The sequence below is a fragment of the Crinia signifera genome, chromosome 6 (genome assembly GCF_055691185.1).
Source record: "Crinia signifera chromosome 6, ASM5569118v1, whole genome shotgun sequence".
Taxonomy (NCBI): domain Eukaryota; kingdom Metazoa; phylum Chordata; class Amphibia; order Anura; family Myobatrachidae; genus Crinia; species Crinia signifera.
The window spans coordinates 130,096,153-130,123,652 of NC_139222.1; the positions used below are offsets into that span (position 1 = coordinate 130,096,153).

The 27,500-nt window shown below is 43.0% G+C and overlaps 1 protein-coding gene across 5 annotated transcripts in view; it reads left to right on the forward strand.

Annotated features, from left to right (window-relative positions):
- Window positions 1–27,500, forward strand: part of CDK12 (cyclin dependent kinase 12) — a 108,232-nt gene that overhangs the window by 39,259 nt on the left and 41,473 nt on the right. For 4 of the 5 annotated variants that reach the window (XR_014444473.1, XR_014444474.1, XR_014444475.1 and 1 more), the window contains exons 11-13: window positions 82–213; window positions 9,347–9,549; window positions 10,280–10,714. Coding sequence is in view for 1 of the 5 variants with exons in the window: in XM_083147185.1 (XP_083003311.1) it covers window positions 82–213; window positions 9,347–9,549; window positions 10,280–10,714; window positions 12,884–13,581 (1,468 nt within the window). In the remaining 4 variants the exon portion in view is untranslated. Of the gene's footprint in view, window positions 1–81; window positions 214–9,346; window positions 9,550–10,279; window positions 10,715–12,883; window positions 14,523–27,500 lie in introns of those variants that run through there. The other variant, XM_083147185.1, reaches the window with a different exon arrangement.

Sequence of the window (27,500 nt, forward strand, 5' to 3'; positions counted from 1 at the left end):
TATTTTCTTGAGAACCCGCTTTGTATGCCTCACAAAAGGTATTGCGAATATTGTAATCCTTATTCTATTCTGTTTTCTCAGCATTCCTACTCCTGCTTTGGATCTGCTGGACCACATGTTGACACTGGACCCCAACAAGCGATGCACTGCAGAGCAGGCGCTTCTAAGTGACTTTTTGAAGGATGTAGATGTTGGCAAGATGCCACCACCAGAGTAAGCCTCTCGCACCTAATTTGTGATGTCAAATGAGATAACACAACAAAGCAAATGCTTGGTTGAAAACTTTATTTTAGAGTATTTTACCTACTGGCATAAATAACATTTGCACATGCATAGCATCTGAGCATTGTTTGCAGCAGATTTCTCATGTTCAGCAACATATTGGTATTCGGGGGGGGGACGACGACAGTATATCAGAAGGACCAGGGAGTTCTTCACTCCAGGGTTCCAAGTGCTCTGCTTTTCAGGTTATGGCAGTGGTCCCGAGCCTGGATGTCATGAGACTCTTGTGCCTTGAGTTGGTGGTCCAGGATCAAATTACCGGTAATGATGGTCAAAGTGATATGCGTCTAAGTCTTTGGAGGTCTCCGAGTGAGCACGGATAATGGTGGGAGACCTTCTAGAGCCCTCTACCCCAGTGTAACAATGCCTCCCGGAATTATGATCAATTAATTTTACAGTTGAGTACAAAGCAAATCCTCTGCTCAAGTTTGTTCAGTAATAACCTGTTAAGGTGCCCATACACTAGTAAGATTTTTCGGTACTTGTTTCCTAGAACGGCCACAATCGTGAGTGATCGTGGCTCTTAATTAAGGGACACGATCCTCACGATGTGGCCGATTTTTACAATTTTTTCCCTTTGATTGACAGAAATCGGGTCAATCGGTCGGTCGCGACCAATTAAAATCGGCCGCGATGCGACCGACCGATTGACCCGATTTTTCCATAGACTTCAATGTTAAAAAAACTTTTAACATTGAAATCGGGAGGATCTTGTCGGTCTTGTGCCATTATAATGGCACAAGATGAGATGGACTTGATTAAGTCCATCTCACATAGGGAAAAATGATAAAAAAGGTGAAATGGGCCAATATGACCCATTTCACATTTTTTATGTGCCCGCCATGACCCCACGATAGACGTCAACCCGAAGCGTGGCGAGCGCAGCGAGGGGCGGCGGTGCGCGTCCTCCGACCTTTTCATTCCCCTACTATCCACTAGGGCGTGGAGTGAGAATAGAATAGTGTGGCGAGCGCAGCGAGCCACCGAGCCCGAAGCGTGGCGAGCGCAGCGAGCCCCGCGAGGGGACGCGTATACCTGTGAAGTTATACGCGTCCCCTCGCGGGGCTCGCTGCGCTCGCCACGCTTCGGGCTCGGTGGCTCGCTGCGCTCGCCACACTATTCTATTCTCACTCCACGCCCTAGTGGATAGTAGGGGAATGAAAAGGTCGGAGGACGCGCACCGCCGCCCCTCGCGGGCTCGCTGCGCTCGCCACGCTTCGGGTTGACGTCTATCGTGGGGTCTAGCCCACTTAGTAACATTTGGGGGGGCAATTGAAAATAATCAGGTGAAAAAAAAAAAAATCGGGTGAAAAATCGGTCGGTCGGATCGGTCGCATCGCATGCGACCAAATCGCATGCGATGCGATCGATCCGATTTTTTATCTTACGACCACAACGATCTAAATCGTTGTGGCCGTGCTAGGAAACAAGTACCGATTTTTCTTCAGATCTGGCTGGTTGGAACAAAAACATGGTTATGTTATGAGTGACAGTTTGTCAGTTTTCCAGCATTTCCAAGGAAATGGTCAACTGTCATTTGCTCTCATCCATAACCATGTTTTTGTTCCAAAATCTGCATGCGTATGGCCACCTTTAGGAGGGAGGAAATATTCAATAACCACAAATAGCAGAAAAACATTGGAGCCTACGTGCAAACCTAAAAAAAAATACAATTTGATGTAAAAAATAAAAAAAAGGTTAATAAAAAATAATTTTCATTAAGATCTCCGCCAAATGCAATCTGAACATTCAATACCAAAGCAGCACAGACATTCAAAGATGAAGATTTAGAATTTGAAAATGTTACCAAATTTATGTTACCAAGTTATGGTCAGAAAATATACTGTATTCCCAGGTGAATATGGAGACTGACCACAAAAAATGTGATCTTGCGTCTTTTCAACCTTATATGGGTATCATCAGTAGAAGCAGCGGCATTTGACATACCCAATACCCCAACCCTTGCCTTCAGCAGCCAGTTTCATCTGCACTTTTTCACTTGGTGGCCAGTGGAGCCACAGAGACAGCACTTAAGCCTACCAGATGCTAGGCTTCATTAGCTGTCAAACTGGCAACATTTGTCTTGTCTATGAATATCATCCTATTGTTCTACCAATTGAGGGTGAATATATATTTATTATAAACTAGGAAAAAGTATTAGATACATACTGAGTGTCAATACTTTGCAGGTCATGCTGCAAAACTATAGGTGTGTTTTCAGGAATTTTTGCCCTGTCTGTGTCTCCTGGTGTCCTATCCCATTAGGGATGGCAATCGAAAAATCCTCATTCCTAGTATGCCCGGGATTGAGTTAGTTCAGTGCAGGTCGTGTGGAGTTCATTTTTGCAATGCCACTTACACAGGGTTGGGCAGTGGTGTCAGATAGCAGCAGGATACGCCTTGTATCATCTTGGGTGGGAGCGGTGTGGTGGCCAGACACGGTACAGTGCACTGACAACTGAGTCAGACCCAATGCAGCCAGAGCAATGTAGCTGCAGGCTCTCACCAATGCAATGAGCCAGAATGCAGCAACATGCCCTATCCAAGTCTCCAGAGGAGATTGTGCAGAGGGGAACATGGTTCTCTTCACTGACTCACTGAACCACAAGAGGCACTTGGGATATTACAATTGGTGGCTAGTGCATGGTGGTAAGCCATGGAGTTAGCATGCCTCAGCCACACTTTTGTTATGCACATTGCAACTAGCAAACTGGTCTCCGCACTCTCCCCATCAGATGGCCACTCCTGTTATAGATGTGTGATATATCTACAAGGCATAGATAGATAGTCAATATGTCGACATAAAATAGGTCAACAGGGTCAAAATGTTGACATGAACAAGATAGATGCATGAAAAGTTCGACATGAGTTTTTCATTAGATTTTTTTTTTTTTTTAAGACTCATTGGGGCAGATGTATCATAGCAGCGCTTATCGCGCCGCTATGATACTTCCTGCTTCGCCTCAATAACGAGGCGAAGCAGGAAGGGACATCGACAAGATGTATTAACATCTTGTCTGCCGAAGCGGGGGAGCGTTAACTCCCCCCTCCGGCGATGTCCCTTTCTGGAGATAGCGCATCAACTGCGCTATCTCCTGTCCCCCGGCCGGCCGCACTGGGCATGCGCGGGATCTCGCTGTTCACGCGAGATCCCCAGCGCAGCCCACAGCTGACAGCAGGGACAGCGCTGTCCCTGCTGTTTAGATAGGGCTTCGCCAGCCTGATGCTGGCAAAGCCAACCCCGGCTTCGTGCGGAACGGTCAGCGATGCTGACCGTTCATACATTCGGCCTGCTATCATTTTGATAGCAGCGCCGATATGGACAGGGGCGCATAGCGCCCCTGTCCATTACCGCATCCTGGCGCCGTCATACATGGGGGAGAAGCGGTATCAGTGCACATAACGTGCGCTGATACCCCTTCTCCCCCATAACGACGGATCATACATCTGCCCCATTCTTCTCCAGAAGAAATATAACAGTGTGCCGAGTGCAAAGCATGGTGAGTGAAGAGAGCTACACTAATTAGGGGTCCATGTTGAAAGGTGTCGACATTGACACACAAAAATGTGGACAATTTGACACACTCTGTTCTAACCCATGGTGACCTTTTGACCCGAGTGCATGTCAAACTTTTGGGGTAGACCTATTAACTATTTCTGTTGAATGCTAAAAGTGGTGTGATCCATGTATTCCTCTGCATGCAAGGGCTTATATGGCTACATAAGGAAGGCCAGTCTTTCCTTCCTAGGAGGGAATACCTTTGTTAGCTGATTCTACAGCACTTCCTTTATAGTAGGCAACTGAAGGTTTAATCCTCTTGATTATTAAGAAGTGTGGACTGGCCTTCCCCGTGCAGGTCCGTATTGGGCTCTATCGAGAGGCGTTACCTTTACACTCTCTGTAGCCCTCCTGTTATCTGCTACTGATAGGAGACTCCACTCTTAAATAGATAGTTCACCTGTGGTCACTCCGCACTGAGTGCATAGGCAATCGGAGGCTGTTCTTTTAGCGTGATCCCTCTGATGGATGTGGCTAATGTTCAGCTGCGTTTCAGACTTTGTGCAGAGCTTTTCCATGAACAGCCTACTGGGGGATCTCTGTTGAACTGCGGGATGCCATTTTCTCCAGCAGCCTGTGCTCTTGCAACCAATTTATTTTTTTCACACTACACAGGATAGGCACATGGCTGCACTATAAGGTGGGATTGGTGGAGGGGTGTCTCTCACTATGCAATCCCATCAGCTGCAGTTGCCCGTGAGCCATAATAGTGTATGGATCAAGGTGTAAACAAATTGTCCTTTATTTACTTTGGACGAGGTTCGAGATGGCGCGTACCATCAAGCAACGCTATGCGATCCAGTTGTGTGCTAAGCTCTTGAAATCTGGTACGGAGATGCTTGCCATGTTTTTTTTTAAAAAAAAACCTTTGGGGACTAAACAGTGTCCAACGGCGCAAGTTTACTGCTAGTTTAAATTCTGCAAGGAAGGCAGAGAAGACGTTAAGGATGATCCAAACTCTGGACGACCTTCAAGCAAAATGTGGAAAAGTGCATGATGTTTTGAACACTGACCATCGCTTAAGTGTTAGAACAGTAGCAGAAAGGTTGGGCACTCCCAAACTGCTGTGCATGAGTATTGGCGATCCCAAAGGTGTGTGCCCGATTGGTTCCCAAGGTTTTGACTCATGATCCAAAAGCATGTGGCATTCTCGTTGAATTTTGGGGCCTGTGCAAAATGTACCTTATTTTTTAAACGTGATAACCGGTGACAAAACTTGGATCTTTGCGTACAATTCAGAGATCAGATCGCAAAGTGTCACACCTTCATTGATTTTTTTTTTTTTTTTTCTCTGGATTAAAAGCAGCTGAAAAGGACACCAGTTTCAGACAATAGACATAGTGGAAGCAGCTGCGACAAGGCCACTCAAGAATGTTCTGGTTAATGCCTACCTGGAGGTTATACTTTGAAGATTATTAACCCTATGTATCTGAAGGTTCAATAGTTTTCCCAGATTTAGTCTCATTACTTTCCAGGCAGACCCTGTACATATGTTTATTTTCTACCTCAAATCCTAGATGACCTCAGCCATACTTGATGCTGGGTACATTCTGAATATTAAGCTTAAGCAATACTACATATGTTTTAGGCATAGTCTATATCTGGGGTAGCCAACTCCACTCCTCGAGAGCTACCAACAGTTAATGTTTTCCAGGTCTCCACACAGAAACACAAGTGAAATAATTAGCTCCACCTGTGGTTCATTTATAATGTGTCAGTGAGTAATGAGTGCACCTGTGCAGCAGCTAGGTTGTCTGGAAACTGTGAACTGTTGGTAGCTATCGAGGACTGGAGTTGGCTACCACTGGTCTATATAGTCAACTCAGAGTATTCTCATTCTACAATTTCCTTGCATCAAGTTGCGCTTCATCCCACACAGGAGTTCCACACAGGAGTTCCTTTTTCTAGTATCTATGTGCTTCCTATTCTAGACCCATACTGGACTCCTTAAGTGAATATTGATTGGTCTACAATATTAATGCTGAGGTACTCCTTACTATACTATGAGTAACGCTGTACTTCATTTCTTTTTATGTTTTATTGTGGAGGACATGTCTTAACGTGACAGGCGTACACTTTAACTTGGGTCCACACAATTCAGATTAGGTGCCTCATGCAAAATCCATGACTGTCAGCACTTCACAACAATATTAGTGCTAATGCTTCACAGATCATTGCAGTGGACCTCAGACACTTACCAGTTTCTTTAGGCGGTATTTATCTTGTTTGCTGTTTTTCCCTTTTTTTTTTTTTTCTTTTTTGCATTGTCTAATTAGTGTGCGTGTGGCCACTATGCTACCACTTGGTTTCGGGTGCTTTTGGCTTGCATAGTGTTAGTACTTGGATGCACTTTTCTGCAGCCATGGCCACACTGCTTAAGGTATCCTGTTTTTTACCTATTACATTACCCAATCTTCTGTATCTAACTGCTTGATGGGTGACTGTAGCATTACTTATTGTAGTTAAATGGCATGCTGTGGTGCTAATAGATCCTCTTTGTGATAAGTTCTGTTCTCAAAGACAGGTGCTACTTCGACAGGAATCTTTACCTCTAGTCAGTCCGGAGTTAGTTATAGCTTATACAAAGAGGCTGGTTAGTCCCTCCTGTACAAGGCTGGACTATGGTGTCTTTGTTTAATTCCTTCTAGAACAGTTCACCACATGTACCTTTAGGGTCCTTGCCTCAGTTATGCTATGAGCAGTTTTACTTTTATCAAACTTATTTACCCAGTTAAATGCGTGATCTTCTGACAAGGTAGGTGAATCCTGTGTTTGGACACCTCCCTTTTTTTTTTGCCCACTTGGGCAATCAGTGTTTCCATGTCAGTTGGTGGGGAACTGGTTAATACTGGGGGCTTCCCTGTTTTGGGATTTCGTACGATCTCTTCTCTGTGGGGCTACTTTGCATAATATCACAGTCTAACTATGCATAGTTAAACGGTGATCTCTGTTCCTTTTAATCTTTCCCACCTAGTCTGAGACTATAGAGGAAAAGGCTACATTGTTACCATCTGCCTGATCTTCAGAGCAGACAGGTCCAGCTGTGTAGTAAGAGGACTTTGCGATTTAGGGGGGTATTCAATGTCTGTCGAGCTGTTTCAAAAATATTTTTTTTTCTTTTCTCGTTCTGCTCGCCTTTTTTTTTTTTACTCGACCTTGCGAGGTCACGGCTATTCAATGTGCCAATCACGCGAGTCCCCGCCCGTCGAGATTAGCCCATTGGTGCGAGCTGTGGGCGTTCGTCTCCCCGTCGTTTCCCGCCTCGCCTGTCCCATCCTGTATTCTGGCTGCTAAAGGGGCGGAGCCTGTGGAGGAGGCGGGGACATGTCCTGCTGTAACACTACGCAGTGTAAGTGAACCTCCGTGGTCACTGTCACTCACACTGCTGCTAACCTACTGCCTGTCAGTGTGACAGATGTGCAGCAGTAGATAGCGAAGAAGGAGAACGGTAGTCCGCTGCATCAGTGCTGTGCAGAGCTCTCAGTACATTGAGCAAGCTCTGCAGCCCTCTCCCAGCACTGTCCTGTGCTGCAACAGAGCGGCCACCGGCTCATAAACCCGCGTTGACTGGCTTTTGGATGTAGGACTACAACGACATCTAATCATGATGCGTCCTATGCCCCGGGCACCGATTATCTGGACTAGCAGATGCGCGGTCCGGATTTTCAGGTAATTAACCATCAATACCCGGGAGGGTAAGCTGGGTTAGCGGGGCAGCAGGAGGCTTGTGTAAAACCCCGGTGCCTCCCGCTAAATGCGGGAGGGTTACAACTCCAGGAAGTTCCAGCACCTGCTTTCCCCTGGGTGACGCTGACAGCAGCAGCTCAACGTTTATTTCACTCTGGGCTCCGCTGTGCTAGCTGTGGGTGTGCCGAGCTCACTGACGGTGCCGCTGCCTGTCTATAGTTTGACAGGTGCCGGCTGCAGTACGCCAACAGATGTAGTCGGGTATACACATGCCCGAGCCCCAGCGAGCAGGGGAAAAAATGCAAACATTGAATAGAGTGGACCTAAAGTCGAGCTAACAATCTGTGCGGTCTGCTCGACTAGGGGAGAAAACTCTTTCTCGACTGGGGAGCAAAACGAAAAAAAAAAAAAACCCAGGCGAGAAATAAACCACATTGAATATGCGAGCTCTAAATAATACCCAAAATCGGTCGAGCTATCCATCAAGCTCGACAACCCGCACACCTCGACAGACATTGAATACCCCCCTTAGTCTCCAAAACCACCTCCTACCTCTGCCCTTCTCCTCTAGCTAGGTCAGTGAAGGTTTACCTTGACACTCCAGCTGTTTAACTACAGATCCCAGCATGCCTTGCATCAGTTTTACTATTTGACCATGCTTAAACTGATGTAGGGCATGCTGTGATGTGTAGTTCAACAGCTGGAGTGTCAAGGTTAGCCATCACTGAGCTAGGTTAATAGGCTGATTGCTTTTTCTGTTAACCCCAGTGCTATAGGGACCTTTGCCAGTTGACATAGACCCTCCATCCTCGAGAGTTTTTCTTTGGGGCTAACATTTCTGTCCCGGGGCCTAAGCCTCCACTTGAAACTCAGATGGCTTGACTAGTTGGGCGTTGCAACAGCCCTCCTATGACCTGGAGCCTTATTGGTTGCAGAAAGCACACCAGGCTTTACACTAGGATTTCAAGATCACTGGGGCTTACTGGTAATTCTGTGCCTTCCTCTCAGAACAGAGAGAATGGGGTATTGGCTGTGAGAATGGGGTATTGGCTGTATAATTCCTGTTTTCTGAGTATGTGGTGGACACTTTGCATCCACCTTTTATGCCCCTGTATGGCTAAGAGTTCTTTTTTAGCAACAGTCTTATTCGTGACTCATTTCTGTGTTCTTCATATTATCCTCTCCGACTCCCTATGCTTGGACTGGGGGTGGGATATAGAGAAGGAGCCTGTTCCGCTGCATCAAACTTTTCCTCCTCCAGTTGCACCCTATACCCTTGATTAGTTTCCACCATGGCTTCAGACAAAATCATTTTACAGGCAAGACAAAAGAAATAAGCTTTTTCCAGCATCGCTTCTGATGAAAAATGTCCAAAGGAAACAGCTGGCTATTTTGGGAAAGATGCATTGCAATCTAGCCCCCCACATACATACATACATACATACATACATACATACATACATACATACATACATACATACACACACACACACACACACACACACACACACATACATACATACATACATACATACATACATACATACACACATACATACATACATACATACATACATACACACATATATATATATATATATATATATATATTATATATATATTTTTTTTTTAAATCTTGTATGCCTAGTCATCACTTTTGGTCTTAATACTACAATAATTTTTAAGATGAAGATGTTACAATATGTTTTTTTAACTAAAGTATCTTCCCAGTAACTATGTGATTTTAAGATATTTTGATTCAGAATTATTATTTTTTGTGCCATAATCATACTGTTTTGTAATGTTGTTATCTTGCAGTCTCCCACACTGGCAAGACTGCCACGAACTGTGGAGTAAGAAGCGCAGAAGGCAACGGCAGAGTGGCATTACTTTAGAAGAGCCTCCTGCCATTAAGGCTCCACGAAAAGAAAATGTTATTACTCCTGGAGTAGACAGTATCAAGAACAGTAGTCCTGCACCACTTCAATCAGTGAATGTGGAATCTGTCACTACTGACATTGGTGAGTGGCTGTCATCTATGTCTAGTGTCTGTGAGTCTCAAACACTGCCATCTGCTGACACACAGTGGAACTACACCTTTCTTACACGTGCAAACACAGAAGGCGGCAGACTAGCTTTCAAAGCTTTTGTTTGAGCAGGCTTACTAGTGTGTGTGTGTGTGTGTGTGTGTGTGTGTGTGTGTGCACACATCTTTACAATGTAGTTTGACCACCCTTTGCTTGAACGGATATAGCAAGACCAAGTTAGGTGGTGGATGATGAACATTTTTAGAAATGGTAATTTGGAGACACTTCAATGCTACTAAGGGGGATATTCAATCCCCGGCGAGCATCTCCCGTCGGGGAGATGCTCGCCGGGCCCTAATCAATGCGGTCTTCCCCGACAGCATAGAGCAGGGTTTCTCGGATAGAACGAGCCGAACATCACTAGCTGTCAGGTTCGTTCTGCTGGGAAGTGACGAGCTGCCGGCTGCAGCTCACATCTTCCCGGCCGCAACTCACGGCCATGCCCCCTTCTCGCTCCCCAGCAGGCGAGACATTGAATCCCGCCTGCATGTTCTCGGTCGAGCTGAACAAGAGCAGGACTGGGTCACAGCGGTCGAGCAAGCTCGACTGCCGTGACCCTCAAAGTGAATGCCCTCTAAATCTGCTAATGCTTGGAAACTGAGTCCATTAGAATTTAATTACTTTACTATTGTATTTATTCAATTGTCTTTCTTTTTTTCAATAGCTATCTTGGGGGATATCACACAGCAGCTAAATCAGAGTGAACTGGCAATCCTGTTGAATCTTCTCCAAAGTCAAACAGATCTCAGTGTCACACAGATATCTCAGCTTCTAAACGTTCAGGCTAACCCAGACATGCAGCAGCAACTGGAGGCTCTCAACCAGTCCATTACTGCATTAACCACAACCACCTCTTCAGAGGTGGAGCCCAATAAAGAAATTCTGCCCCCAGAACAAGCAGAATCAGAGGTGCTGGGAACTCAGGGAGAAGTGCAGAATGTTCTAGCTGTTCTATTGAGCCAGCTTATCAAACCCCAGGAGGCAGTGGAAGCTCCTGGGGAGAGCAATGGAGAGCAGAGTGGAATTAATCCAACTGTACAGTTAGGACCCAAGGAAGAAGAGGAGGAAGAAAGTGCGGTGTTGGAGGAGGATGACGCAGGTAAATTCTGCTCACCCTGAGTCACCCATCTTATCCACACTGCATTTAAGTAGGGATGGTAGGGATTTTATAAATGAGCCAGAGGTGAAGAGATTTTGTAATAACGCATCACTTTGTGTGCTGTGAAGTGGTCTCTGTACTAGAGAGAAACAGGCTTTACAGCACAGGGAGTGAAGAATTCAGGGTCCTCACACTCATGTATTTTGGTTTATAATAAACTGTAAAATTAAACTGTTTTATTAATCTTGTTATTTGCAGCATTTATTGCACAATGTGTAGTAATAATATAAGTAATGCAGTATGTGTTTGCAAGTATGATATGGTAAAATAAGCAATTCAGAAAGCCCAGTATTTGATTCTCCTTCCTTCCTTCCTTCCTTCCTTCCTTCCTTCCTTCCTTCCTTCCTTCCTTCCTTCCTTCCTTCCTTCCTTCCTTCATTCATATATTTACTTGCCTAGCCTATTCTGTTATGTTTGCCTACCCCTCTTTGTCTATTTTCTTTCCTCTGACATTCTAGTCTTGCTTTCTGTCCTTCTGTTAGAGTGCTGTGGTGGGGTTGTACTCGGTTGGCTACACAACTTTTCACAGTTAAAACATGCATTTTAATTAAATTTTTGCCTATGGTAATTTTTATTTATTGTATATCCAATCATAGCTTGTTTTTTCCTTCTGAAAAATGATCCCTATCCATCTGAATTAACACATGAAGTCTGCAAAATGCCACATACCTCTGTGTTTTTATGGCAGCTGTCGCAGAATTATCTGAAACCCAATCTCAGATCGGCATCAGTGCTAATAGAATAGCCCTGGGTTAGTCAAGAAGCTGCTGTAAATATCCGCAGCCCACTGTATGAAAATTCCCCACTCCCCACTCACTGTACCGTATTTGCAAGCTCATGCTTTAATTCCAGCATTATTCCAAATGTGTGGAATTAAGCTTTATACAGCCCATATATCTTACAGACCGTAATGATAAAATTGTTTTCATAACATTTGTAAATGGAGCAGTTATTGGGCAAAGCATTATAAATAGCAGCCACAGGAGTAATAAAAAAAAAAATATATATATAGTTTTATGTTCCATGCCATGGTACATTTTTAATTAACATACAAACTATTATGTACCCTTCAGGACCCTTCTTAGCTGGAATGGACATACATGGTGGTTTTATAACAATCTGGGGTGCACACCTATCCAATAGACAACTCATTCTCCCGTATCTGGCGAACTTCTGTATAGTGCTGATGCAAGAGCATTCGGCAACTGTTTAATGCTCCTGCAATACTCATGCAGCTAATGTGATGCCCAGCTGAAGTTCGATCACATAGAGGATCTGTCCCTGCCTCACAGGGGTCACAATTGGTTACACGCTGCTCTGGAAGCATTTAATCCGATCACTCATGAATTGAATAGTTGTGTACCCTGTATTAATATGTAGATCTAAAAATACCAGTAAATGCATTGGTAGAAAATGTGTTTCAATTGTCACCAATGACTGACAGGGCTATCATTGGCTGAAGGCACAGATCAGATTTAGTTACAGTTCACCTAAAGCAATGCCTAGCTTAACTACACACAATCAAGCTAGGTTTTTCCTTTTTTTTTTTTTTTTTTTTTTTATAATACATGAGTCTGAAGTTTTGCACTTTTGCCACATTTGCATACTTTTTATCTGTAGTTTAGTGGGTCTTTTTGATCCTTTACCTCTGTTTCAGAAATCTTGGAGCAGTCTTTTGGGAGAATTCGATTGAATTGTCTATGCGCTACAATTGCTATTTGAATACCCCCTTTAAATGTAGAAGAGTTCTACACTTCAAAAACTTCACTTACACAATTTTACACTATTTAGAAAACCTCCCAGTATGGGATAATCTAGAATTAGGAAAGTTTCTGTGAAATGTCCTGATTGTAGTATGCCTGTTATCAGCTTCAAGACCAAATTGATTGGTAATCTGTTGGCAGATGAGGAGCTGATTGGGTAAAAAGAAATTACTGATGACAAAAAAAAAATCTTGTTTCTCTGTTGTCCACTTATATTGTTTGTTCTCTAATATTTTTGCATCCGCAAGCAGTGCGCGGCTTAATATGTAAAATGTTTTCTTTCTTTTTTTTTCTTTTTTTCTTTTTTTTCCCCATTTGTTCTCGATCTGTATTTTTTATTTTAAAGATGGTGTCAAAGGAAGTAACATTTCCCCAGCTTGTCATCCACGTATCCTGCCACCAGAAAAGCGACCGCCTGAGCCACCAGGGCCACCGCCTCCACCACCACCACCCCTTCCTGAAGGAGATGTTCCAGATTCTAATCCAGTGGCTACAGCTGCCCTGATGCAGTTTTTCACTCAGCCAGAAGTAGAGCCTGCACCTGTGAAGGGTGCCAGAGACAGCCACAAGTTGCCCTCAGACTTGACAAGGAAACTGTCCTCTAGGACTTATAGCTCTGAGGGGTTAGAAGACATATTTAATGTAGGGCCAGAAGACAGAGACTCAGGGCAGCTGCTTGGGGAACATTCCCCGCCATCAGTAGGGAAAAGCAGGACATTCCCAGGACAGCTGGGGGAATCAAGTGGTTACCAGGGAACAGGATCCCTACAGTTCCCCGGGGATCAGGACCTCAGGTTTACAAGGGTCCCTCTAGGAATGCACTCTGGCACAGTGCCTCCACCTGGACAAATAGAGGGGAGCAGTAACAGTTCTCATCTTTACCAAGAAGCCAAAATTTCGAACTACAATGAGTTGGGGACAGGGACTGCTGCAGCAGGAACAAACCAGGCTTGGGTGGCCCCATCTCAGGCATTCAACAAGTCATACAGAGCACCCACTCATGTACCTCCAAGAGGAGGGAGGGGACGAGGAGTCCCTTATTGATAACCTGTGACACAGCCGTAAAACCTCCATTCTTCCGTTCTGCTTCCCACTAGGGTTACAGAGAAACCGCAGCTTATTGTAGTAGCTGCAGTAGGTATATACCCACAGAGCCTTGCAATTGGTTGGTTTTAAAAAACAAAAAAGGGGGAATTGAGAGGAAAGTGGGACTTTCTTGGGAATGGTCAATTGCTGCTTCACTAATGTGTTTTGGACGAATACGCTGTGACCTAGTTTTTGCATCCCTTATTCATTGTTCTGTTTCCAAGTTTTGTAACTTGGACATGTAATTGTTCATCAGAGATTGCAAGTATTGTTATTAAATGGTTAAAGTCGGGCTGTATAACACAGAATGTGTTAAAATATCTTCTGCCCCAAAGGTCTCACAATGCTATTGGTATTGTAGGTCCCTTTGGCATCTTAATTGGTAAGTGGCACCTCTCAGGAATCTAACTCGAGAGACTCCACGAGAATGCAGCTGGCTGTGTACAAAATTTTTCTTTAATTTTTTTTTTTTTTTTTAATACAAGTGGAGTTTTATGTTTTTCTTGTGTCGAACTGTTGGATTTTACATACAATTTCACACTGTTCACCAACGAAAATCTTTTTTGTTTTGCCTTTTCCCAGAACATCCTACTGCCCTTAGATAAAATTTCAATGGAACAGACCATGCCAATGAATAGATTTGTTATGCCCTATTGAGTGTATATAATATATACTTATTTTTTATTTTTTTCTTTAAAGTTGTATATTTTTTTTCTAGGGCTAATTTAGGCCAATATGACACAAACTCCTGACTTGTTGGTTTTTGTTCTGTTTTTTTTTGTCCCCTTACTACTTCCTTTTTATTTCCTCTGTTCTCTGCTTGACGCCATGAAAGTTGATCATTTTTTTAAAAGTTGTAAAAGGGCCTAGAGAAATAAACAAGAATTACTAAAATGAAATGCTGTGTTTTACATGGTTACTAAATAGGGTTGCTGTTAAGTAAAGCCTTACTTATGTAATGATCTAGTACTCATTCTGAAGTTTATTATTTAATATTTATTGATTTTTATTGGAGTTTAAATGCTATTGGTAAGCCTCACTATTGCAGTCAGTGGCTGCTTTAAATAGTTCACTACACTGACATTTGTGGATATAGTGAACTTTTTTTTATTTTTTATAATGCTAATTGAATGCTGTGTCCTTCAGTGTTTATTAGTTTGAATGTACTGTAATTAATAGGCATTTAAGGTAAGTTGGGGAGTTGGCTTTTTTTCTGTAGTGTATTACATTGAGTCTGACATAAAGCAATTAACAAAGTATCTAATTGCTAAGTCTTGACATATCACAGCGTCTAAGGCCGGGTACATACTACAATGATATTGACACATTTTGACGTTTCTGGACAAATTGGACCTACAAATCGTGCAGTGTTTACCAGCGATTGGTAAATTGGGGGCCGATCTGACAATATCATTAAAGATGTCATGCTGCCGAATGCAGCAGGACATGTTACTACTTCCTGTCACACCACTTCATCATACAATGTGTATGCACAGTATAGTATGTCAGCCTGTCAGCTGGGAATACATCATTCTGATGTGTACCTGGCCTTAGACTTCATTAGTAAAAGGTGTGAACTGTTTCTACACAGGGGAAACCAGGAAAGAAGGGCCATCCTGACATAAGTTTGCCAGGTCAGAATTTATGGCTCACCATATGGTTAAGTCTTTAACAAAGAGCTAATTCCCGATTTTCTATGTTTTTATTTTGCCTGATAAAATACAGCTGCTTTGCTTATATTTCTGCTTCATCCACTAGGTGTCACTGGAGTAACAGTGGGCAATAGAAGGGCGACTACAGGGAGCATGGAGACTTTAAATTTAAATGTGTGGCCAATTCCTCCTCTTCTACTTCCCCCTCCTAGTCTTAGATTGTGCCCTCATGGGAGTTGGTCAAAATCTGGCTTACTCCAGGGCAAATGTCTAGCTAGAAAAATCTGCAAGTTCTAACTTGTGTGGACAGACAGGCAGGTCACCTGACAGTCTTGCTGCTGCCTGTCTGCATATTGGGAGCTGCTGGGCGGACCTGGCCGCAGCTGCGTGCGGCTCGGGCCCCAATCCCCGGCTGCAGAGACCACATCTCCGGAGTTAGACAGATGCCCCCTCCTTCAGCCTACCGCCCCTGGCCAGCAAGGCAGACTTGTGAGTATTGCATGACCCCCCTGCTAGCAGCGGGGGTCAGGTTCTACAAAGATGGCGGTACAGAAGTTTTTTTTCTAAACTTGGCACCATGATAGGAGAGGAAGCTGCTGGGCAAAGCGGAGCTACCATGTGGTGTGCTCCCAGTGGCCCCGGCTTCTCCACAGCGTGACAAGCAGCACCGGCGGCCATTTTAGCTAAAGGGCGTCTCTGCATGCTGCTGGAGGCTCCACAAAGCTGTGACAGTCTTTGGGCTCAAGAACAGCACTGCTTCTCCTGGTGACCAGACCTACTACAGCTCCCCCAAGATCTGTGAACAGACAGTGGGGGTTAGAGCAAGGTGAGACAGTTTTGGGCTGTATGCAACTTAGGCTATAGCGCTCCTGGGTATATACCATAGCGCTGTTGTGGCCTGTGGCAGCTCCTTTCAATGTACTGTCTCTCCTGTCCAGTGTTTCAATCCTGGTATACTGTACTATCCCTGTGTAGGTGTATGTACAGTTAAGCTTACATATTGTTGCATATTACTATATATTTATATATAAAATGTTAGCATGGCAGGAGGAAACTCCCAAAAATGTAAGAGGTGTAATTCCAAGTTTACAGTGTTCTGAGGGTGTGTGATAAGTGCACTCCAGATCATCCACTGGCACAAGCCCCAGATGAATCTCCTGCCGGGGCTTCACAGCTCTCACATGTCATACCTGTCCTCTGAGCTTACAGCTTCAGAGAGACAGAGACTGTATAACATCAGGGCAGGAGGAAGCACCAAAAAGGTGGCTTGTAGGAAATGTACAGCTAGATCTACACCTTCCTCTGAGGTATAGCTGCTCTGTGATAATTAGGCAGCATATTCGTGTGTTACCATCCCAAAAGGATGTCCCTGCTGCTTGGGCTTCTCAGCTCACTGATATGTTATAATGGTCCTACTGAGTTACTGCTACACAAAGGGATGGTGAGATCTTTAGATCTCTGCACTAATGTAGCCTCTGCAGGCGGAGATTTGCATGTGCTCTGTCTCCTGCCCCCTCCTTTCTTACATAAATATACACTGTGTCTCACTCAGGTTATTACAGTCAGTGTGGACATGCAGTTTGAGGGGGGACACTTTGCACAGCTCGGTCATACAGAGGACAGCAGGAAGCTATAGCCTTGCTGTGCTGTTACAATGTTTCATAGACCACATGCTAACTCTCTATCAGGGTTATGTGGATGTTACACTCAGGGTGACCCAGAGGTCACTGCCTTAATCTGATGCCATGATCACACATACAAGGCTTGTAACACTACAGTGTACATATGCAGAGCTGGTTACAGTTTCTGGTCCAGATACTTGTGAAGTGTAAAAGACCTCTAAAACTTCACTGCCTGGCCATAGTCCTAGTCTGTTTTAGCTGCCATCGCCCAGACTACAGTACCATTGTTTATTTCATGCCCGTTTCCTGACAGGGCACTATGGCAGGCTCCAGCAACAGTGGACTCTGAAGTGTACTTTCACCAGGAATAACCTTCAAGGTTCCTGCTCAATGGAAGTTGGAGAATAAGGTAGTATTTCTCCCGGCCACTAGTAGCATTGCACCCCAGCGGGGTAGAGTTTTGGGTGGATGCATCTGTTGCAATTAGGTTTCTAAATTCTGACATTCTCCTCTAAATTACTTTAGTGGAGTAAAGCTGGCCATTCATATACAGATCGCTTGTCAGATTGGGCTGGTTGGAACAAAATCCTGGTAATGGATTAGAGCAAATGACAGTTGACCATTTGCTTTGAAATGCTGGAAAACTGTCATTCAGAAATTACCAGGATTTTGTTCCAACCAGCCAGATCTGACAATAGATCTGTAGATGTATGGCCACTTTACACTGGCTGCAGCTTTTATAATTACTGGCTGATATGGCCTTGACACGAAGCATCCCTTTAGGGACGCAATCTCACTTTGGGAAGCGAGGTTGTTACTGGCTGCCAATGATGACGGCCGTGTGCGCTTCAGCAACACCATATGCCAAGTTGCTGTCTCTTATATGTATGACCTATGATATGCAGGTACAGGTATACATATATTTGTATGCGTTTTTTAATATAGCGCTGCTTGGCCAGCATTCTTGCTTCTGACTTTCAAACAGTGTTTCTATATAGTTTCCTGTTTGTCTAACGTATCTACATGTACATATATTATAAACAAGAGATGGCTTAAGCTAGTGACACTGCCGTTTTCTGACCTGCTATTGCCCTAGGTTCATGGGCATTAGTTTTGTCTATGGGCAGTTATACCAGTATGTGTGTCCTGCCTGTCCTTCCTGATAGATGAAGGGGGTGAAATGGGTTCTGCTTTGCACCCTGATCCACCCACACACCATTTGGGCCTCCTTCATACCCAGCGTGAACCATTGTGAGGTCGACTTCCTAAGTCGACGAGACATATTCAGATTCATTTATTGTCATTGCCCCATGACAGGACAACAAAATTCAGTTTTAACATCCAAACCATATGTCAAGGAGAATGGTGTTTCCAGTCTTAAATGCTTGGTGCAATGGTGGAGTTGCCCACAAGTGGAACTGATGGCATCTCATCACAATCGCAAGTTGCCCCGTACCTAGCATGGACGCTAGATCCGGCTGCGGGGGGGTGCACACCCCGTCGGCGCTCTGGTATTACCAGTTTGTCTACCTTTTTTTCCTGTTATTGCCCCGTGTGCTTCAACACGTACAGAGGGAAGAAGTCCTGGTTCTCATGATTGTTCTGGACTGGCCTCGCCGGTCTTGGTGCACCGATCTCTGCAATGTCTTTGTTTATAGACAAGCCATGGCCTCTGCCTCTTCAAGACTACCTTCTCAGCCAGGGACCTTTTGTCTTTCCAGACTTCAGGCATCTTCATTTAAAGGCATTGCTGCTGAGAGGTCCATCTTGAGGTGTGTGGAACTCCCTGCTACGGTTATCCCAACTATGATGTGGGCCAGAAAAGAGGTTACCACAGACTACTACCGCCTCTGGCTTGCATATGTGGTTGGGTGCTAGGAGCGTGGTGGCTCCACTATTTTTAAGAAAGCACGGTTTGTTTTGTTTTTGCAAGCTGGTCTTGCTTCTGGGTTGCATCTTGGATCTCGGTGCTGTCCATATTCATTCAGAAGAAGTTTACTCTGTTACCAGAGATGCACATTTTTCCAGGGAGTGTTGCGGTTGCAATCCCCTTTCCGTCAGCCGACGGCCCCATGGGATTTAGTTTTGGTCCTCTGATTTTTGCAATCCTTGTCTTTTGAGCCTTTGGAGGATGTGGATCTCAGGTATCATACGTGGTAAATATGCTCTTGCTGGCCTTGGCTTTGGCCAGGCATGTCTCTGAGTTGGGAGCTCTGTCCTGTCGGCTCCTTTTTGTTTTTTTTCAAAGGGACCGTGCAGAGCTTCGTTCCAGCCTCTTTTCTGCCTACGATCGTCTCGGTTTTCCATATCAACCAGCCGAGTGTGATATCTGCGTTTTTGGATGACTCTTCTTATGCAAGGTCTCTGTATGGGGTCTGAGCTCTACGCATTTAGATTGCTCAGACAGCCTCTGCCAGAGTCGGATGTTTTGTCACGTACTGTATGATCTTGTAAGGCATGGCTGGCTGGCATCTAAGCTGACTTTGGCCTGACCGATTCGACTTGCTATCTGGCAGACTTGTTTCGCCGATGCTCGGCCTCCTCCTGTTTCTAGCTCAGTGCATTCTACAGGCTCTGTGGGGCCCTTGTGGGCGTCTGCCTGAGGGTTTGGTGGGGTCATCAGACCTTTTTCCGATCCTACCGGTTTGACACCTATTGCAGCTCCAACTTCTACGTTTGGGCGCTCTGTATTAAGGGGGTCTCAGCGCTGTCCCGCCCATGTTGGGACATCTGGGACGTCCCCACTGTTACTGCAGTGACACCTAGTGGATGAAGGAGAAAACAGGGATTTTGTACTTACCGTAAATCCTTTTCTCCGTGTCCACTGGGGTCACTGGACGGCCGCCTCAGCGCTTTTCTTTTACTCAGTTAGTAACCCGTCTTTGAAACCTTAAATTTTCTTCCTACCAGGCCTGGTTCCAGTTATGTCTGTTGGAACTTCCTTGTGTGTTACTGTGTGGTGTAGGTTACCCAGTGTTGTTTCTCACTGGTCTTTCACTTTTCAATCCATCATTGCTTGATTGTTAATGTGTTTAACCTCCCCTTCCGAAGTGTTTCTCTCTTCCAGCTCCCTTCAGGGCACAATCCTTAGGACTGCCTAGAAGGGGAGGAGTTGGCCACACATTTAAATTTAAAGTGCCCATGCTCCCCGTAGTCACCCTTCTATTCCCCACTGTTACTCCAGTGACACCTGTGGACTTGGAGAAAAGGATTTACGGTAAGTACAAAATCCCTGTTTTCTGATAACATTCCTAAGGGTTATATACATATTTGGCTTCAAAAGACTGTGCAGCATAAGACTTTATGTACATTTCAATGGTATGTACTTTCAGTGGAAACGTTACTCCTCCCAGGGGAAAAAAATATTTTACGCCTCAGCTAGGCTAAAGCAGGGTACAACCTTGAGCGATGAGAATTTGTTCCAACATCTGGTTGGATTGGTTATTCTGTAATGCAGCATTTTAAGACTGATATTGTTGGTAACAATAGATTAAGGCTATTTGGGAGGTGACAGATGTGTGATCAAGCTGAAGACCATCCAACCAATCTTTAGGTTCTAGTACCCAGAAGAGAGACTTAACTATAAAAATATCCCCACAACTTGAAGTACTAATGCTGGCCATACACACAGACCAACTTCCCTTTAACTGTTCAACTTCTCTATCCAACTAAAACACCACCTTACCCACCTCAGTAACTTTTTACAGCTATCCCTTGTTAATGTGCACACTTAAGGAAAAGGGGGAGTGTCCTTAAGATGACAAGTGGTGAGGCAGGCTGGGGTGGAAAAACTGATACACACAGGCATGCTGAGACCAGCACTGTCAAACTGACGAAGGCTGTTGAAGGGGGGGGGGCACTTTTGCTCGGGATAGGTACTGGTTGCGTGGACTCATTTGCGGTTGTGTAATGCTGCCATTGCGGGGGTGCTAAGATCTGGGGAATATTGTCGCAAAAGCTTGTGGGGCTGCTCCGGCACTGATCCCCCTCCGGCTCTATTGCTGCCACTGACGGATACCCCAGGCTTTGCCTGTGAAGAATTTGAACGGACACTGCTAGACAGTGTCCGCCTACTTATCGTTCAGTCGTGAATGTAAGGGAAAGTTTCTCCCTTACACCTAAATTATTAGTTGGGTTTAAAATCAAACAAATGTGCTTTCTACAACTAGCTGTCTGACTCTTTGGGCATTTTTCAACAGTCTGGGAGCAACGGCTGATTACCATTTGCTCCCACACTGCAAGATTTCATCCAACTACTGTATTCGCTCTATCACTATGCAGATGCACTTTTCTGCTGATCCTACTGATCTTTTGAACATGCTAAAAAGATTTTATACATTGTTAATGACTGCATATTTCAGGAAGTGGCCACTGACTATATGTTTTGCAAGATTGCACAGGGTGTGTACACGCGTTTGCCCAGGAGTTCAATGGAAATCAGTTTATATAAATTGAGTCATTCAGTCTCAAATTTGTTCTGCCAATTGGTCGTATCTTGTGAGATGTGCGTACGCATGGTGAGATCTCATTTTCTTTTCGACCCCTATTCAATCTGGGTCGGTTAGTGTTCACATTCGATTTTGACCATGTAGTACAGATCTGTACTATATGGTCTTGCCTGCCAATACTATTTTTTTCTTCTTGATTTACATTACACGGGAGCACGCATTGGGATCAAATCTAGAAAAACCATTCAATGCCAATTCAATTTTTTTATTAGATTTCGATTCGATTTTGTTTGTTTAAGCAAAATTGAATAGCAAAGAAGTGCATATCTCACCGTGTGTACCCTCTATTAGATTGTTAGTATGAACTGACTCAAATCTCTAAATATTCTCTCTAAATACTGCAGAATGTTTGCACTACATAAATATCTGTTAATAAAATGTTGCAACAATGTTTCATTTAGTTAACTTAAATCTCAGGAATGATCTTTGTTCCAGGCTAAAGCATGTTGTTGGTAATAAATGCTATGCCTTATCTTAACAGGTAAACAGGTTTTTTTGTTTTTCTTTTGTTGGTCCTGGGCTCCTGCGAAGAAACCATTCACTTATTTACTGGTGGAAGACTTGGAGGCCTTTTTGAAGGGGTATGGATCATTAGGTAGACAGCATGTTGGTTGACATGGGGAAGGTTGACAGTCAACAGGTCGACATGGGTTTTTTCACTTATTTTTTTTTTTGTCTTGAATTTTGACAGTCGACATGGACACTGAAACGTAGAACAACGTCCGCTCACATGGCTCGCTGCGCTCGCCATGCTTCGGGCACGGTGCCTCTCTACGCTCGGCACACTACTTTATTCTCCCACAAATGCTCTAGTGCAGGGACCGGCAACTGGCGGACCGCGGTCCATCTCCGGACCGCAGAGGATAGAAAAGTGGACCGTCTAAACTCCTGAAACTAGCAGTGCGGTGCTGCTAGTTTCAGGACTTCAGATGGTCCACTTTTCTATCTGCCTGCAGCGGTCCCAGGGATGCATTGCGGCTGGTGCGCGGGTGATGTCACCGCGCACCCGCACGCAGATAGTGAGGAGATACAATCGGCGCCATGTGTAGAGGCTGCCACAGCTCCACAAGAAGACTGTGCGATGGCAGGAAGGCCCAGCGGGAGCTGTGACAGCATGTGGACCTGTCGGAAGCAGCTGCGGCAGCAGGGAACAGCAGGGTTCATGACAGCCAACTCCCAGTAAGATTTAATATAGGATGGGAGTATTGGTTTTGTTTTAATGGATGCTATGTAGTGGGAGGGGAATGGGGAGGGGGGGGGGGTCTCTCAGGTGAATGGGATGGAGTTTTGTGCCCCCTTAATAAATAAATATACGAATACATATATATATATATATATATATATATATATATATATATATATATATATATATATATATATATACACATACATGCATACATATATATATATATATATATATAATGTATGTATGTATTCGTATAATTATTTATTAAGGGGTACAAAACTCCATGTGTGTGTGTGTGTGTGTGTGTGTGTATATATATATGTATGTGTGTGTATATATATATATATATATATATATATATATATATATATATATATATATATATATATGTGTGTGTATATGTATGTATGTATATATATATATATATATGTGTGTATGTGTGAGATGAAAAGTAAGGTGCCCCGGGTGCCTTCCAGCTTATGTGCAGGTAGGAAGAAATTGGCGTCACTCCAGGGGACTTTCAATAGCGTATTTTTATGTGAATATGATAATCAATACATGCACATCGACTGTGTCGACGTTTCAATGTCAGCAAGACCTTTTTCTCAAGACTCGATGCCCATGTCTTGCTGACATTGAAACGTCGACACAGTCGATGTGCATGTATTGATTATCATATTCACATAAAAATACGCTATTGAAAGTCCCCTGGAGTGATGCCAATTTCTTCCTACATATACATATATATGTTAGTTTTGGATAGGGGGCGCCACTTGTGCTAGATGTATATTCTTCAAACAATAATATTCCCTTATAATATAGAGGGTGTCAGCCTGTCTTTAAGTAAGAGCGATGGTATGTCACTCACGAGTAAATAGGTAGAAATGTAAAAAGATATTGGCGACTAATTATTGTAAATAAGATAATTTGAATAAAAAATAAATAAATAAAATATTTAATGGGATGACAATGAAACAATATATAAGTAAAAAGACAATCGTATACCAAAGTACATATGATTACACAGTAAAAGCTGGTATTCAAGGTATACAGGTGTAAAAACAATAGATAGGTAGGAAATAGGGTGAGGATATATATAAAAAAGGGGGGGATTTTTTTCCTATAAATCAAAAGTAAAAAGTTTTTTTTTTTTTTTTTTTTTTTTTTACTTATTAAAAAAATATATGATATAAAAAATACTGAAAAGATATATAAAAAAGTTATTAAAAAAGTTCTTAACTTTTGGAGTAATGGGAGGTAGGTGGCCCAACGCGTTTCGTCGAAGTGACTTCTTCAAGGGGTGGGAGACAAATGAGCTCAGATCTGTATTTATACCTGTATGCCTGTCAGTATCAGCTATGACATCATTTCCTGTTCATTAGTCAATTACTAAGGCTAAAATCGTTGGAACATCATATATTAGGACTGGACATATGTTTAAAGGTTAATTCAGGTGCAGAGGTGTAAAACGCTATATTTACAACATTTTTAAGTGGCTAAAAACGTTCATTTGGTGTAAAGTACATAAAATCGCGGCACTTCCGCCACGTTTCCGGCGTCCATACGGCGCTAGTGCGCATGCCCGGCTGTTCACTGTTTATATGAAGCTGTGACCTTCTCCGCTGGGTGCGCTTGCGCAGGAAGGCTGCGAGACTGTCAGAGGTTCTCTTGTATGGCTCTTGCGGATGTGTCCTTATCAGTGAGCGCCGGCGGCCATTTTGTTGGAGTTTTCCCATTAAAAAAGGCTGCTTGTAACGCTTCTTATGGCTATTTTCATTGCGCCCATGTCATATATAAAAACAAAAGGAAGGATGGTTAATGCATTTGTTCTGGACTGTTGGGATATAATAGTATACCCATATAAATTAATAATTCGAAATTGCGAGGCTAATTGTAAGTGATCTCATAAATAAATACACCAGTGTGTTCATCTGAATAAGGTTTACGTGATGGTTTGTATGTCAATACAAATATAGTGCATATTTGGGTCAGTTTCACTGATTATTAAATATGCACTATATTTGTATTGACATACAAACCATCACGTAAACCTTATTCAGATGAACACACTGGTGTATTTATTTATGAGATCACTTACAATTAGCCTCGCAATTTCGAATTATTAATTTATATGGGTATACTATTATATCCCAACAGTCCAGAACAAATGCATTAACCATCCTTCCTTTTGTTTTTATATATGACATGGGCGCAATGAAAATAGCCATAAGAAGCGTTACAAGCAGCCTTTTTTAATGGGAAAACTCCAACAAAATGGCCGCCGGCGCTCACTGATAAGGACACATCCGCAAGAGCCATACAAGAGAACCTCTGACAGTCTCGCAGCCTTCCTGCGCAAGCGCACCCAGCGGAGAAGGTCACAGCTTCATGTAAACAGTGAACAGCCGGGCATGCGCACTAGCGCCGTATGGACGCCGGAAACGTGGCGGAAGTGCCGCGATTTTATGTACTTTACACCAAATGAACGTTTTTAGCCACTTAAAAATGTTGTAAATATAGCGTTTTACACCTCTGCACCTGAATTAACCTTTAAACATATGTCCAGTCCTAATATATGATGTTCCAACGATTTTAGCCTTAGTAATTGACTAATGAACAGGAAATGATGTCATAGCTGATACTGACAGGCATACAGGTATAAATACAGATCTGAGCTCATTTGTCTCCCACCCCTTGAAGAAGTCACTTCGACGAAACGCGTTGGGCCACCTACCTCCCATTACTCCAAAAGTTAAGAACTTTTTTAATAACTTTTTTATATATCTTTTCAGTATTTTTTATATCATATATTTTTTTAATAAGTAAAAAAAAAAAAAAAACTTTTTACTTTTGATTTATAGGAAAAAAATCCCCCCCTTTTTTATATATATCCTCACCCTATTTCCTACCTATCTATTGTTTTTACACCTGTATACCTTGAATACCAGCTTTTACTGTGTAATCATATGTACTTTGGTATACGATTGTCTTTTTACTTATATATTGTTTCATTGTCATCCCATTAAATATTTTATTTATTTATTTTTTATTCAAATTATCTTATATACATATATATATATATATATATATATATATATATATATATATATATATATATATATATATATATATATATATATATATATATATATATAATTTTTTTTTGTTCTTGACCTCGACCAAAATATTTAAAAATATACGGACTCCGGTAAAAATTACTTGCCTACCCCTGCTCTAGTGGATGGTAGGGCATGAAATACTGCCTGTTGGCTCAAAAAAATGTGAAAAACCCCATGTCGACCTTTTGACTGTTGACCGCCCCCGTGTCTACCTAATGCTTGGGTCGACCTAATGGTGTCTACCTAATGCTTGTCGACCCATGATTGTAGACCTAGTGACCATATACCTTTTTTGAAGTCTCTGAAAAATGATACAGTAAAAACATTTTTAAAATGTAAAATGTTTTATTTTGTGTGTGTTTACCGTTCTAAAATAACAGGTAGAATAGAAAAGTAAATGACAGGTGACCAAAAACCATAGGTGTGCACATTCCCTGATATTGAGAGATGGGCTTCTATCGAGTTACAGTGCATGTGTGATGATTTTGGATTTATTATACTACAATGCATTCTCTCTCAGAATATACCCTGAATAATGTAACCATAATTTTGAACTATGGGTATGTTGTGGATGGTGAGGTTTACACAAATTCCATTTTGTAGTGTTCCAGGAGAACTGCTAAACTTTTGTAAATGCTTGTTACAGTAGATGGCAAATGTGTAACCTGCAATATCCTATGACACTGCCATTTTTAACAGAGGTCATGAAAAAATAACCTTAATTTTGTTTGCGTTTGCAATATTTGAAACTGTATATGTTCTCTGGAGAAGACTAGATCTACAACACCTTTCTCCGTTAGATAAGTCAACAGGTCTACATCGCTAAAGTTGACACGTGAAAAGGTTAAGATGAGGTTATGGTTTTTTACTTTTTCATACTTTTACCATCTACATGGACTGATGCGGAGTGCTATTGTGTCAAACTCAGCAGTTGCAGAGCTAGGTACCTTGCCCGAAGCATGGCGTATAAAGTGGTACAACAATTGGGGTCTATGTGATCTACAAACTGACACAAAAACAAATTGAAAACCTCATGTTGATACCGCTATACTTTTTCCTGCTACAAACTGCATATAGAATATATAAAAAGCATCCTTCTCTTATTGGAGACAAATTTACATCCAGTAGCTAGGAGGTACACACCTTCTATTTTGACTTTGGTAGATCACCAAAGTCAAAATAGAAAGTGTGTACCTCCTAGCTACTGGATATAAATGTGTCTTCAATAAGAGAAGGATGCTTCACAGTTGCCATCGACTTCTCAAAGCCTGGTGTGACAGGAAGAGAACTGATCTGATTATTCCTTTTAATCTCTAAATTCATAAAACAGGAGTAAAGGAGCCCACACACGCACCGATCCCGGCGTGCGTTGTGGGCTTAACTAGCACACATAGCATCGCATCGTATGCCTTGTGCATGCGATGCTATGCTAGAAAAAGCTAGTACAAAAAGTATGTGCAGCACATACTTTTTGTACTGCGCGATGAGGTGCCGTGGGAGCGCTCACCCAATCGCATAGCATCGCACTGCCGGCATCGGTGCGTGTGTGGGCTCCTTAATATGGATTACTTCCTTCTAATGAAGATATGAAGATAAAATATTAAATAATATGCCTTCATCTCTAATACTGTCCCCCTCCTTCACTCCTGGCACTGTTGTGCACTTTACATTACCTGGAACATGGATTGTATAAAACACAATTATTTTTTTTAGGGGATTTACAGGCTTAGACAGTGTGCATATTTGTGCAAGAGCAAACTGAACACCAACTAGTTAACATATTCCCAGCC